Source organism: Notechis scutatus, chromosome 10, assembly GCF_049901735.1.
Source record: "Notechis scutatus isolate UNSWTSFEM ecotype Mainland chromosome 10, rNotScu1.2, whole genome shotgun sequence".
NCBI lineage: Eukaryota > Metazoa > Chordata > Lepidosauria > Squamata > Elapidae > Notechis > Notechis scutatus.
The window spans coordinates 616,689-630,000 of record NC_142018.1 but is presented as its reverse complement, the minus strand read 5'-3'; the positions used below and the strand labels follow the sequence as shown (position 1 = coordinate 630,000).

Here is a 13,312-nt window from a genome sequence, read left to right as displayed (position 1 = left end):
TCCTTATTATCCCCTTGACATTTAATTATCCAGTTTAGTTACCTATTGATGCCAAAGCGGGTTTTTCCGATTTCTCATTCTTTTCTGTTCGCTGTCAACGTTAGGAAGGAGAGTGAAAAAAAAAGAACTTTCCCTTTAACTTTCATTTGCCGCTTGCAAGTCTTTGGGAACGATGTATCTTTTGCAAATTTTTAAATCCAGGGTACCTTAGTTGTTACTTGGTGTCCCGGTCAGCCAAAAACTTTCACTTCTTAACTTCCTCCTGCACTTTCTTTTCCGGCTGAGTGCTTCTTTGAGGCGGCCATTTCTGACTGCCGCTCTACCGCCTTCGGAAAAGGGAGTTTAGCCGGCTGGGGAGGAGAGGTGCGATTCCTCTCGACCCTGCCAGATCTCCCCTGTCTTCACCACCTTCTACGGGGTGGCTTAGCCCCGAAGCCGGGTGGCTCGGGGCACTCCAGCGGCGAGCGCAGGCAGAAACCGTGCACGATCGCGGATTCTTGCCTGTCCCGAAGCGCTGCAAACCGGAACTCCTGCACCATTCTTTCTTTCATGCAGCATGTTCCACACAGGGTGGGAGATGGTGTCAAAATCTGGAACATGGTGGACAGGAAGCAGTGATCCAGGGTCCCAGGACACGGAATAGGACAACTCACCGTGGCCATCTTGCTACCAAGTCACCATGGGACGACTCGCCTCTGACAATTCCACTTGGGATAATTAACATGATAAATGTTACCCACCACTGTTTTTCAATATTATTTCCATTTTGTCAATGGAAATCATGTCAATTAGATAGTGGTGGATAACATTTATCACGTTGAGTGGAATTGTCTGAGGCGACTGCAGTGAGTTGGCTGCAGCAAGTTGTCCTAGAGCCGCCTCAGGGAATGGGGCTTGGACCACAGTCCAGTGCTCATCATTTGGCTGACCTTCTACGACTGGTGCTTCTTTAGTAGACTTCATCTTCATCATGAGATGCTTTACGGGGAAAAGAAACTTTCCACAACAGGAATTTTTTATAATGCATCAATATAATCTGGAATACAAGTCATCTTTATGAGCACAATTGAGCCCAAAATTTCTGTTGCTAAGTGAGATAGTTGCTAAGTGAGTTTTGCCCCTATTCTAAGACCTTTCTTGCCACAGTTGCTAAGTGAATCACTGCAGTTGTTAAGTTAGTAACATGGTTACTAACTTACAACCATTCGTTTAATAACTGTGGTTACAATGGCACTGAAAAAAGTGATAAATGATCATTTTTCACACTGCTGCAGCATCCCCATGGTCACATGATCAAAATTGCTTGGCAACTAACTCATAGTTATGATGGCTACAGTGCCCTGGGGTCACATGATCACCTTTTGCGACACTCTGACAAGCAAAGGCAATGAAGGAGCCAGATCCACTTAACAACTGTGTTACTAACTTAACAACTGCAGTGATTCACATAATAGCTGGGGCAAAAAAAGTCATAAAATGGAACAAAACTGCTGTCTTGCTTAGCAACAGAAAGTTTGGGCTTCTTTATGGTTGTAAGTTGAAGATTACCTGTATCCCATGGGTGTATTATCTTAATAATGATCTCCTTAGTATTATTATGAGATATCCTTTAAAAATATTTCCTGATTTTGTAAACCCTTTTGGAAGAGGGTTTAAGTCTATCTATGTCATACTAAATACTTAGTAGTAATTTGGTTCTGGGGCCATGCCAATTTTTTATTGGTACATGCAGCCTTCAGATTATAAATTATACATCTCTATATCAGGTAATACATGATGGTCCATGTTGAAGAAAACCTGATGATAAAAAGGAAACAGGAAAAAAGGAGTACTAACCCTTGGCCAATTTTTTCAAACCGTGTATATTTCTTCTTCGGGTCTCCAACACTCACAATACTTCCTAAAATAAACAAGAAAAATAGACCTTGGTTAAAACGTACATTAAAAGGCCTAGATAGTATACAATTCCCAAATAATTTTTGTAAAAAAGAAAAGTTGGGTATTGTCAGAAATTCTGAGTCTGGAGAATAGTAAGAATTAAATGTTAAGGTGAGATTCAGAAGGCAAAAGAAAACAGAACAGTTGTTAAAAAAAGAAATTTCCTGAAAAAGGCTACAATGTTACCCAATAGTCTAAAATGGCAAAATATTTATTTGGGTGCCACCATTCAAATTTTGGAAAAAAATTAGGACCACACAATGGTTCAATTTCAAAAACTATACCTTTGGAATCAAAATCAGAAAACCAGTACAGTCTTAGATAAATAACAGTTCATGTAAGCTTTCTTTAAAAAACCTAAATTGTGTAATTGATATGGAACATTTATTCTTCTCTAGCTGGTGGATTAATATAACAAAAATATTTTACATGAAGTGCAAATCAAACTTGCTATTCCAAATTCTTTCTATACTGAGCATTTTCCCTATCAACCTGGAATATAAAGAGTTTCAGATGTGATTCATAATTTGCTTCTCCCTAAATTTCCAAAGACCCACTGCTTCTTCTTTAAATACAAAACCCCTATAAAATCTAATGAATTCACAAAATCTCTTGAAGTTTGCACACTCCAAGATTTGGCAAGTTGAACCTATCATTACATTTTCCAGTTTTCCTTGAGAGCTTATGTGATTTTGGCAATGTGAACAATTCCACTATTTTCACAGAACAGCTCATGAAGTATTGAAGAATAGGTTTGCATTTGAGCAGAGCACTCTTGGCAGAAAGTTGTAGGCTTAGAAAAAACTAAAATACTTGAAATTAATTGAGAAGCAACAGTAGATTATGATGGAATCATGATAAACATCAACACATTAGTCCTATAATAAATTCAATTGGAAATTGGAAAAAGCTGGTTGTACTAAAGATTGAAATAAAGGAAAATTTTGTAATGGGGTCTATTACAAAAAGGTCTTTAAAAAAACTACTATCTGACTTATCTACACAATCTTCCAATGATATATTAGAAGGATACTGGCCACCATGTCTTGCATTGCATATCTATTTGTCTCTGTCCGTTGTCCGTCCATCCATCCATCCATAGTTCCACAACCTTTCTAGCTTTGCGGACTGACAAGAGAGGGGAGACAAGATGGTTCTGCATGTTCCATTTGCACGAATAGTGGGCACACACGCTGGCCACTCACACAAATGGAGCGTGCACGCACACATTTGCATGCCGCTCATGCAATTGGGGATGTGCGCACATGCATGAGTTCACCCATCGCTTCCACAGCCAGGTTCCAGATGGCTCACAGCCCAGTAGTGGGACCCCTGATCTAAATGAACCTTGTTTTGGTTTCTGTATTTATTGTTTCTTTAAGGATTATTAATGGTTTAAAATGTTATTGTCGTTCTGCAAAACTGGGCTCCTTCAGGAAAAAGAGACATCTAAAAATAATAATCATTATTATTATTACTACTACTACTACTGGAATCATCAATAATTCCATTTTGATTGCTTTTCTATTCAAGGACATCCAACGTAATTAAGACATAAGAAGATGAAGCATTTAGTTTTATATACTGTTTCACAGTGTTTTATGCCCCTCTCTAAGCAATTTACAGAGTCTGCATATGGCCCCCAACAATCTGGGTCCTCATTTTACTGACCTCGGAAGGATGGAAAGACTGAGTCAACCTTGAGCCTAGGGAGATTCTGCCAAAACTGCTGGCAGCTAGCAGGCAGCAGAATTAGCCTGCAATACTGCATTCTAACCACTGCGCCACCATGGCTCTTAGGCATCAACCCAAACTAGTTTAGGTGCCAGTATACAACGAAAGAGACTGAGAATTGATTCCAGACAAATCAGCAAATGCAAACCTGGGCATCACGTCCAATGTTCCAACCCACCAGATCTTCTAAAAAGTATTTTCTGTCTTCCCTACGGCAGCTGAAAAACTGAAGTATCTTTTTTAGGAAAGTCAGAAGGGTCAGCTTCTCAACTTTGTGCCATCTAGTTAATTGCATGTGCAGTGCATACACCATGTGCAGCAGTGCTTTGAGGAAACAATGCAATTCAACAAGGTAAATTTTGTTCAAACTTGTTTTGTTAATCTATTTTTCCTTCTATAAGCACACAGATATGCACACACATACACACAGAGAGAGAGAATACGTCAAGTAAGAACATCAAAATTTCAGTATTAAAATTTCAGTAGCAAGTAATTTAGTTGAAGACCAAAATTTTCCTTCATCCCTTCCAGTAACTAATAATGATAGAATATCCACCTTCTCACCCCACCCCCCCTTTTTATATTCAGTACTCTAAGGTATTAAATAATAATCCAATTATTCTAAATTAGAGAAACATCAGTATATTGAAATAACACAATGTATCAAGATTTATATTAACACAATATAAGGGTGTGTGTGTGATGGGTCCCTTTTCTTTTATAGGTTATTATCAGCAATGATCATTTGTGAGTCATTATCTGCCATGATTTCAGAAAAACATTAACAATGAATTTGAAGAGAAACAGACTCCCGTGATATCTTTATAAGATGGGTAGAAGAAAATCATGGAGATACTAGAAAATGTGGCTAAGAAAGGAAGGAGGTGTAGCCTAGATTTTTTAAAAAAATCTTAATTCATCCTTAATTCCTTTTATAATTAGCCAGAGAGACACGTATAGTTATCCAGGCTTCAGAAGCGTGACAGAAATTTCAAGCATGTTTTCCATCCCCAATTCAAAGTTGGCTTAAAAGAAAACCTTTCAGAATGGTAATCAAATGCCTATTACATTATTAAAGGAAGAGAAATGAAAGTCAACAATAATCAAGGAAACAAAATGAGTTTAGAGATTCAGGGCAGGGAATCAGATCGAACTGGGCTTCATTAATAACGCTGCTCAGCCATAAATGTTTTGCTTCACAATATGGCAGCAAAATGGCCTATTTACTATCTAGCATATGGGTTGTTCTTATTTTCTAGATTTCTTATTTTTCTATTTTCTGGCATATGGCTTTAATTTTCTACTTATGTTATACACCACACAGAATTGGCTGGAATGGAATGGAATGGAATGGAATGGAAAGGAAGGAAGGGAGGAAGGAAGGAAGGAAGGAAGTTCCAGCCAATCAAACTGAAGTTATAAGTTGCAACTGAATGGTTGCATTTCATATAGCAATCTTCACCTGGCTATCGAATTAAATTATTTCCTGAATTCATGCAATGATTTAAGCCACAGTCTTTCTGAAGAGCATGGCTTTCCAAAATTATAAATTATTTAACCAAAAGTAAAAGGAGTCCCTGCAGATTTTACTCCGCTAGTTGTTACTGGCATTAGGGGGTGGTGCTAATCTCTATTTCAGGGCCATTGAGCCAGTGTTGTCCATAGACATTTTCACAGTCATGTGGCCAGTATGATGTCAGGGAGCACTGTTACCTTCACACCAAAGTGGTATCTATTTATCTACTTGCATTTGTATGTTTTCAAACTGCTAGGTTAGCAGTAGCTGGGGCAAAGACAGGAGGTCACCCATCATGTGGTGCTCGGGTCTCAAACCTGCAGTGTCTTAATTGCTGAGCCACTGTGCCACCCTAACCAAAAGTAAGCCTGATCCTTATTATGTTATATGAGAAATGCAGCTGGTAGACCCTAGCCTGATACAGTGTCATGACAATCTAATTTCTAATTACTGTGTCATGACAATCCAATTTCTCACTGTAATTAGAAGACCTTAAAAGTACTCATGGTTTTTCTTCTCCAGATTTTCGTTCTTTTTGTCGTTTTCCTAATTCCATTACATAATTTTGTCAGCAAATGACTACAACAAGAGAAAAAGGAATGCTCACTTAATTTCTCTAGAATCTCTTCATCGGTCATCTTGGATTTCTTCCGTTGCCGATCAGTGTTTCTATACAAAGTGCTTGTGTTTGAATTTTCAGACTGGGGGACTGTTAACTCTTTCACTGAGGCTGGTGAAGCGACAGGCTCTATCACTGAACGTGTATAAATCTGAAACAAAGAAATGAAGAGCTGAGATTGGTGGACCCCGAAACAAATCCTCAGTGAATTGTCTTCCAGATGACAACCGGTGGTCTTCTGCCCTTCCACAAATATTCCATTCCTTTCCAAACATTTGATTTAACCTTTGGGCGAGCAGGGAATGGATTTCAAGGCTTCTAAGATGCCTTTCCATTTATGACCAAATGCCAGAGCAAGAGGTCCTCTCCATCTTTTCATGCACTGACAAAATGTTGGCATTGTCAAATCAAAGATTGCAGTCTTGGGTCAACAGATTAATTTCAGGGAATGGATACAAACCATTCTTTATCCAAAAAAAAAACACCTCTTGACATCATGAATAAGTGCTCTTTGCTATATTATTATGGATTGTCTCCCTCTGAACTGGGCCTTGTGAAAGGAAGGGAAATTCTGCATTTAGCTGCCTCAAATCTATTTCCTTGTATAAATTAATCCTGGCTGGGCTTCAGATACAAACTACTCATTTCATGGAAGGTCCACGGGTGGAAATGTCCTTTATCACCCAGTTGAGATGCTCTCTATTATTCCAATATGTATTTTATCTTTTTTTTATAGAGATCCTACTTTTACCGTTCCTTGTATGTTGGTTCTCAGAAATACTCTTGAGAATGAAATCTGTGCTAAAAAAGGTAACTCGTGTAAGTCAGGAACCTGGAAAACAACACATTACCCTCAAACTATATAGGCTAAAAACCTACAGAAAGCAAAAATTATGGTTTAAAAAAAACCTAAATTCTGCATCTGCTACTTTTTTCTTCCTGGCCTCCTTCATCATTCAGCAGTCCTGCTTTAATGGCAACCAAAAGAGCTTACAGATTTAGTATGTTCTGGGCGTGGGGCAATCACAGGAGGTGGTTCATTGTCATCCTCTTCCTCTTCATCTTCTTCATCCTCTTCTTCAGAAACTGGGGGAGCCAGTGGTGGCTCTGAAGCTGTTTTCGTGCTCTGAAGGTAAGAGTTGCAGAAATTGGTGAAGCTCCATCCCAGTTACAAGACTAAGTACCCTACCTCTTTAATTTCTCATATCTTAATGTTTCCACCACCCATCAATTCCATGCCTCTGCTGTTGAGATTACATGGAGTGATTCTCAACTATGGCAACTTGACAATGCATGCTGGCTGAGAAATTCTGGGAGTTGAAGTCCAGCATCTTCAAGTTGCTATGGTTGAGAAACACTGATATATGTTAAAGCAAACTCAGTACACCAATTGATTGTTAGATATTATGTGCTATCTGCCCTGACAACAAGACAGGAAAACAGGCATTACATTCTTATCTGGCAAAGATTTACAAGAACTATCTTGACCCAAGTCTTCCATCCTGCTAAGCCATAAAGTTGTACAGTGCTATCTACACAGTGTGGCACAAAGTACAAATGTTTTTTTTTAACATGGAACCCTGGCTTACAACACTATAAAACTACAGCCTGTGGAAATATTGAGAAATGGGGGTCCCAAATGATAAGATTTTTATTGCAGTGAAAGTTGATAGTATATGCAGAGTGGCAGGGATGGGAGAGGTGTTTAGAGGCATGGCTTTACATTGCTCTCCAGATGATATTTTTATTCAGTTTTCCTAACCTGAGCATTTCTAGGTGTTTAGATGATGTTCAAGAAGAGATTGGACAATCCATGTGTCTTACTTCATGGTATAAAATCTCCTGCTCGAGCAGGAAGTTGGATTGGAAGACCTCCAAGTTTCCTTCTAAGCCTGTTATTCTATATTATTTTATAGCAATGGCTAAGCTGGCTGGTGAATTCTGGGAGCTGAAGTCCATACATAGAACATAGGATAACATGATTGGAAGGGATATTTTTAGGTCAAGTCCCTTATATAGAAGCAAGAATCATGCAAATTATAATCACAATTTAAATACAAGAATTAAAGTAAGCTACCGAATCTTGGAAATTGTGGTCAGAACCTTCAGTTCCATTTTATTAAAGACTTCATTAAGGCAGAAAGTCTCATAGAATGTTTTGAATTTGTTCATCCCATGCTATTTGCCACTAACTAAATCATCTCCCACCTGTTGACTTTATAGCTTGAGTTTTTGTTTCTTTCTCGGCCTCTCATGCTGGAACACACACAGTTTGGAGAAATCTACATTTCATTGTACCTATCAATTTTTTAAATGCAGCTATGTTTGCAAAAAATTCCATCTATAAAGCATTTGTGCTTTGTAGATGTATCTATATCACAGAAGCTTTGCAATATGCCTCTCTTATCTGCTGTCACAGTTTAGTCTTTCTTGTCTATCTGGCAGGGCAAAATTAAGTCACACAACATGAAAAATTTCCCTGATCAGTCATTTAGCATTAAAAGCAGGACCACTTATACATGCAATGCAAAATTATGTGGACTGCATTAAATATATTGGTAGATTCTCTTGCTAATGTGCATTCTGCTCATTTAAATAAATATTTTCTGAAATGGATCATTTTTACGCTGGTATACAGCAAATTAAGCCAGAAAACAAAGGGAATTCCAGAACATAGACATTCATTAGCAACTGAGAGTGGGTACTTACCGAGGGATGGGCTGCAATATAGCCATGGGCACTTTTATCTGCAATAGGCAAAAGAAAATCTATGATGGTTTGGTAGATCATAAATGGTTATTAGAAATGAAGAGGGAAGAGCATTTCAGGTTTCAGGGTCTACCTAGATGGTGAGGGTTGATTCTGCCACAAAATGATGTGTATCATGGAAAGCTTTTGTTCAGTGGACCAGCTTGTCAATTAAATCTTTTGTCACATTTTATTTCATTGGCTACCCCACTTATAAGCTTCCTTGTTTCCATCAAGGTAGTATTATCTATCCCAAAGAGTGTCCAACCTTGGCAATTTTAAGATTTGTGGACTCCCAGAATTCCCCAGCCAGTTGCCAAGGTTGGATACCCCTGGTTTATCATCGGAGCTTCTCCAATCTTCCTTATTCTCCATATTTGCTATTTTTATTTATTCCACTCAGACATAAGTAGCAAATATGGAGAATCATACATGGGTAGGGAAGAGATCAGATTATATTTTTAATCCCACTTGTCATCAACAAATCCTGGATCTGAACTTCTCCCAAAGAGATTGCCAGGGACAAGATTGTGCAGTCTACAACTCCATCTTCATCCCCATATTCCAGAGCTGCCCATCACCAATCCATCTTCTTGAGGTTGACCTGATGTCACTCTCCACCCCTTCCCCTCTTTTTATTTGATCATGCTTCTTGACTACCATCTTTTCTCTGTTTCTTCTGAAGCCCTGTCCATACTGGTGACATTGCTGTGTTCAATCCCTCACAAGGATCCTAGTAAATTACAAGCTATCTTTACTTTAAAGCAACCACTGTAGATTCAGAGTTATTTCATTGGAGGAAAAAAGATAGCAAAACACTGAATATGATGCAACCATAGCCCATGGTTCTATTTGGACTTTATACTGCAATTGAAGAGAAAAGGAAGAACAGAGTTCAAGGTGTTTAAAGGAAATCCACAGCATGGACATTGTTGAGTCACATTTGTGCAGGGATAATATTTTGAGGGCCTCGTGGTGGACATGACTGAAAAAAGTGGGCTTGATCAGAGCCCAAAATAAGCAAGTCTACCAGTTTTCTATCCTGACGTCTTGTTCTGGTTTTTCTCTTTCCCTGGTAGCAGCATCTCAAGGACAGAAGAAATAACTCTTATTAAAAAGCAGAGTAGATCATTTGCAGAAAATGTGCAACATGCGGCTAAGGTCTCTAAGAAGCAGGGATCTCATGTGACCTGAAGGCTAAAGGTTTGCTTCCCAACAACTCTCAGGTTAATAATCTCCTTAGTTTAAAATTATTATATCTGAATCCAGAGAATCTATGATTAGTTTTAATTATATTTTACTAAAACAGTCCACCTTAAATCCAGGGCTTTATGAAAGTGACCTAGACTTACCACCATTCAAAGGTACAATGCCACTGAAAGAAGTGACTTATAACTGGTCCTCACAGATTGTTGTAGCATCCCTGTGTGATCAAAATTCAGATGCTTGGCAATCAGCTTGTATTTACAACAATTGCAGCATCACAGACTCACCTGATTCAACAACATGAAATTTAATGTGGAGAAAAGCAAGCAAGGAAAAATCAAAGGTATAAGTACAGATTAGGCAAAGCATGGCTCAAAAGCAGTAACTATGAGAGAGACCTTGGAGTTCTAGTGGATGATCACTTGAATATGAGCTAGCAATGTGTGGCCAAAAAAGCTAATACAATCCTTGGTTGTATAAACAGAGGCATAGAATCAAAATCACATGAAGTATTAGTACCATTAAAAAGCCATAATAAGACCACATCTGGAATACTGCACCCAGTTTTGGTCACATTACAAAAAAGATGTTGAGACTTTGGGAAAAAGTGCAAAGAAGACAACTAAGGTGATTAAAGGCCTGGAGACTAAAACATATGAAAAAATGTTGCAGGATTTGGGTTTAGCTAGAGAAAAGAAGGACTTGGGGGAGGCGGGGACATGACATAACAGTATTGTAGTATTTGAGAGGCTGCCACAAAGAAGAGGGGGGCAGCTTGTTTTCCAAAGCACCAGAGGGCAGGACAAGAAACAATAGATGGAAACTAATCAAGAAAAGAAGCATCCTGGAATTAAAGCGAAACTTTCTAATAGTGACGCCAATTAACCAGTGGAATGATTTGCCTTCAGAAGTTGTGGCTGTTCCATCATTGGAGGCTTTAAGAAGAGACTGGACACTCACTTGTCTGAAATGGTATAGGTTCTCTTGCTTGAGCTGAGGGCTGGACTAGAAGACCTCCAAGGTCCCTTCCAGCTCTATTTTCATTGATTGATTGATTCCCATTTGTGACCTTCTCATCTGGCTTCCGACAAGCAAAGTCAATGGGGGAAGCCAGATTTGCTTAACTACAGTGTAGTGACTTAACATCTGCAGGGATTCTCTTAACAATTATGGCAGAAAAGGTCACAAAAGTGATAGGTCTTCTGAAGTTCTTGAATATGACACATATACGTGGAAACTTATCTGCCCAAAAGGTAGTTGTTCTCCTGGATGGGGACTTAGCCATTTGGTGGGTTGGGGGGTTCCTAGCATAATATGTGAATGCAGCTAGACCATCTCTAAACTATGATTGTTATTTGCCTTCAAGTCAGTGTTGACTCCTAGTGACTACATAAATAGATATTCTTCATGACAGCCTCTCCTCAATGGTTAAAGTTTTTGTACCAATATGGATATCCAGCTGCAACCTTTTCTTCTCACTCGTGATGGCACAATCTCCATGACTTTTGCTTACCTCCTGACGTGAAACTCATATATTTCTGATTATTGACCGTCTCTTTGGAATCGTAGAACTTGAGAACATCCAGAACAGCTTGTGGATTTTTCTTCTGTTCCAATTTGGTAATGTTGGAAGTCTGTAATAGCCTGGCCCACTGCTCAGGAATGCCCTGCAAAAGCCCAACAAGACAGGTGAGGCCTCAGAGGATTCTGCTCAAGTTTAGGGTGATGTTCTACTAAAACAGAACCTTAACAAGGAGCCTGGGTTACCTGTAAGCCATTAAAGCTAGACAGTTTACAGCAGCTGCAATCATTCTCTCACCCTCTCTTAAAACAAAGAGCTAATACCTGGATCCAATTTAAAAACAAAACAAAACAAAGAAATTTATGATTGTGGTAAGAAAAGAAAAGTGCATGAAATTCATCCTGAAATCAATTATTGCAAGAAAATGGAACTAACCCCCTGTGATTCAGGGTTGATATATGCCCCCCTCACGACTAATTTAGAGGTAAACATGGCGGGCTTTAGGAACCTTACAATGGACATTTGATGCAGAGCTTTAAAAATGTGTTTTCCTCAAACAATAAGAGCAGATCCAATTGGTGTAGTAGATATCTCCTTTCTGGAGCTTTAGGAGATACCTGCTAGGGTAGGAAACACTTCCTGGCTTGGACTTTGAGGAACATATCCTAAATGTGAAAGGGGACACATCACATCTTACTTATTTGTTGCATGCTGCAGCAAATGCTGTGCACACCAACATTAGAGGCTCCCTCCAGCCCCAAAACAGGCTATCATAGAATCATTGGGCTGGAAGGAACCTCAGAGGTCATCTAGTAGTCCAACCTCCTGCTCAAAGTAGGAGACCTTATACCATCCTGGGCAAATGATTGTTCCATCTGTTTTTGAAAATCTTCAGTGATGGAGCATCCACAACCCCAGGAGGCAAGCTATTCCACCAATTAATCATTCTCACTGTCAGGACATTTCTCCTTACTTCTAGGTTGGATCTCTCTTTGACAAGCTTCTTGTGGTGGTGGGGGGGCTAAAAAAATGTTTCAAAACATCTAGTATAATTTTCTGCCCTCTGGCGACAACCATTTTTTTTCTGCTTTCTATGGCAGTGATGAAGACACCAGGAGTAGGTTCTTGTAAGTGCCACCCTCTTTGTTTATGCCACTACCACCCCCTCAATTTGTCTCACTGGCCCTGCAATGACATTTTGCAACCCACGGCCCCACTTTCTTAATTACCAGATTCAGTTCAGGGTTCAATTATTTCTGCTCTGAGAGGTTTTCTGCAAAAATGAGAGATGAGATGGGCTGATGGTGTTTGGCGGGAAGGGAAAGTGAGGAAGAAAGCAAACAACAAACTCTACTGCACACACATGAAGCCTGCGATTGCAGCACTAAAACATCTCAAAGAAGCCACTTATTTTGGGCCTGTGACGCACCTCAGAGAGTTTCCCTGTATACATCTGTGAGCCACAGAGAGCTGGCTGCGATGGATGTAAATAAAGAAAGAAAAGAAAGTTAAAACAGAAGGTGGGGAAAAATCAGAAGGTGGGAAAGAGATGGAACCCAGTGGATCAATAAGTTTCCTATCTAATTGAGGGAAGTAGCAAACACAAGGGGTCATTCACAAGTTACTGGGGATGGGAGATTTCAGGGGGAAAAACCAGAGAAAAATCTCACAGCCTGAAGTTGGAAGCATCATTTTCTCACTTGAAAAGAACTGTGGGGTTCTGGCTAATTTTGTTCCTTGTTTGAGGCTGGCTAAAGAGTCATTCTATTTCATTTAAGTAGCCCTATAATTGGATGGACTGCTTGATTTTCCAAAACAGGAGGGATTGGGTTGAACAGAATGAGTTTTTTCCCCCTGGACAATTCTGAAAGGGCTCCATGAAAAGATTTTACAGTACACTTATAAAGAGGTTTCTTTGCAAAGGAAGGCCAACAGTTTCTAACAAAGCCTCAGATGATGTGGGTTCTGGATAGCTCCCCTCATGGCTTGCTTGGACACTTCCTGAAAAACTATGGATCGCAACATGATG

At 39.4% G+C, this 13,312-nt stretch overlaps 1 protein-coding gene across 5 annotated transcripts in view; it reads right to left on the bottom strand.

The window, feature by feature from the left end:
• The window catches only part of PAK3 (p21 (RAC1) activated kinase 3), a 228,586-nt gene that overhangs the window by 23,512 nt on the left and 191,762 nt on the right, over positions 1 to 13,312 (bottom strand). For 4 of the 5 annotated variants that reach the window (XM_087971945.1, XM_087971944.1, XM_087971943.1 and 1 more), the window contains 6 exons: positions 12,713 to 12,757; positions 11,275 to 11,428; positions 8,517 to 8,554; positions 6,802 to 6,933; positions 5,796 to 5,958; positions 1,837 to 1,900 (listed from right to left, as the gene is read on the bottom strand). In XM_087971945.1, coding sequence (XP_087828071.1) covers positions 1,837 to 1,900; positions 5,796 to 5,958; positions 6,802 to 6,933; positions 8,517 to 8,554; positions 11,275 to 11,428; positions 12,713 to 12,757 — 596 coding nt within the window. The remainder of the gene's footprint in view (positions 1 to 1,836; positions 1,901 to 5,795; positions 5,959 to 6,801; positions 6,934 to 8,516; positions 8,555 to 11,274; positions 11,429 to 12,712; positions 12,758 to 13,312) is intronic. The other variant, XM_026678566.2, reaches the window with a different exon arrangement.